The sequence below is a fragment of the Rhinopithecus bieti genome, unplaced genomic scaffold, assembly GCF_001698545.2.
Source record: "Rhinopithecus bieti isolate Rb0 unplaced genomic scaffold, ASM169854v2 scaffold_15500, whole genome shotgun sequence".
In the NCBI taxonomy this organism is placed as follows: domain Eukaryota; kingdom Metazoa; phylum Chordata; class Mammalia; order Primates; family Cercopithecidae; genus Rhinopithecus; species Rhinopithecus bieti.
In genome coordinates this window covers 291321-292949 of record NW_016808186.1, presented here as the reverse complement: position 1 = coordinate 292949, position 1629 = coordinate 291321, and the positions used below count along the sequence as shown (strand labels likewise).

General features: G+C 44.8%; 1 protein-coding gene across 1 annotated transcript in view; it reads left to right on the top strand.

The window, feature by feature from the left end:
* Positions 1-1629, top strand: part of ARSL (arylsulfatase L) — a 29610-nt gene that overhangs the window by 24190 nt on the left and 3791 nt on the right. Inside the window, exon 8 of the mRNA XM_017885681.1 lies at positions 988-1213. Within this exon, the coding sequence (XP_017741170.1) occupies positions 988-1213 (226 nt within the window). The remainder of the gene's footprint in view (positions 1-987; positions 1214-1629) is intronic.

Here is a 1629-nt window from a genome sequence, read left to right as displayed (position 1 = left end):
AAAAAAAAAAAAAAAAAAGGAAGAAGGGTAGACTCCTAGCTGGCCACATTATATTCAAACCTGGATTCCATTGTTTCCAAACACGCCATTATTTCATGTCCCACAAAGATTCTAAAATGTGCTGCCCTGTGTACATGACTTCACACTGTTGTGCTTACACATTTTGTCGTCTCCCTGCTGTGCTTACACATTTTGTCGTCTCCCTGCTTACAGAGCTTTATTTTTCAGTCCTTGAAAGAGCCTTTTTAGGCTAATGTTGGCAAATATACCTGTGATGTACATTTGCTTTGAAGTAGATGGATCCATCAGTCTAGTACACATGTAAAACGGGATATATAAATGCCAGCTACATCCACTAATGCCTTCCCAAAACAACTTCACATTGAAGGCCTGACTCCTCAGAAACCTTTATCTCATTGCCATTGATGTTAATGTATCCTCTACCCAGTCTGGTTCTCTGTGCCATAAAGAATGTCAGTATTATAAACTGGGGGAGCTTTAAACAACAGGAATTTATCCTGTCCTGGCCCTGGAGACCAAGAGTTTGAGATCAAGGTGTCTCAGGGAAATGTTCCCTCCAGAAGCCCTAGGGGAGGCTCCTTTCTGCCTCTGCCAACTCCTGGGGGCCCCAGGTGTCCCTGGGCTTGTGGACATACCACTGCAGTCTGCCTCCGTCTCCACGTGGCCTTCCGCTCTGTGTCTGTGTCTTCTCTTATAAGGACAACAGTCATTTGCAGTGAAGGACCCAACTTAATCCAATGCACACTAACCAATAACAAGGTTAATAAAAAATATAAAATCAAATCTCTACAGGGAAACTACATGAGATTGAATGTTTTAATGTCACTAAAACAAAGAGAGAGAAACTGAGAGACTCAGGGAGAGAGAAACTTAAAACAAGTGAAACAAGCAGAAAAGTTAAATCACCCAGGCTGAGGATCTATTTCTGTTTTTTAACCACTTTCTTTTGCTTGTGTTCAAACACAGGTGGGAAGGGCATGGGAGGATGGGAAGGTGGGATCCGCGTGCCCGGGATCTTCCGCTGGCCCGGGGTGCTCCCGGCCGGCCAAGTGATTGGCGAGCCCACAAGTCTGATGGACGTGTTCCCCACCGTGGTCCAGCTGGCAGGCGGTGAGGTGCCCCAGGACAGGTACAGAACAACCCAAAGAAACAATTCAGCTTTGCACAGACACAGCAACACTCACGACAAATGAAAATGTCACTTTGGCATTGCAGTAAGGCGTCCATGAAATTGTTCCCAGACCAATCTGAGGGTCGGGCTACTTATTCTCACGGCCCAATAACGAGATGCAAATGAACTAGGAAAGAAAGGAGTTTTATTTCTGTAACCAGGTACGGGGAGAAGGGCTGGAAATTATCACTAGACCAACTCCAAATTACAAAGTTTTCCAGAGCTTCTATATCCTCTAAGCTGTATGTCCACATGTAAGTGTGTACTCACCTAAAGACAGAAGTGATTCAACTTCCTTTAATCTGTAATTAAGGTGTGAGTCCTGAGGACTTTCCCCTGGAGCCTCGATAAATTTGACTTCAGCTAGATGGTTCCTAGGTGCTGGGGTGATTACTCTTATCTTGTATCCCACTAAATCATGGAGGTTTGGGGAGTTC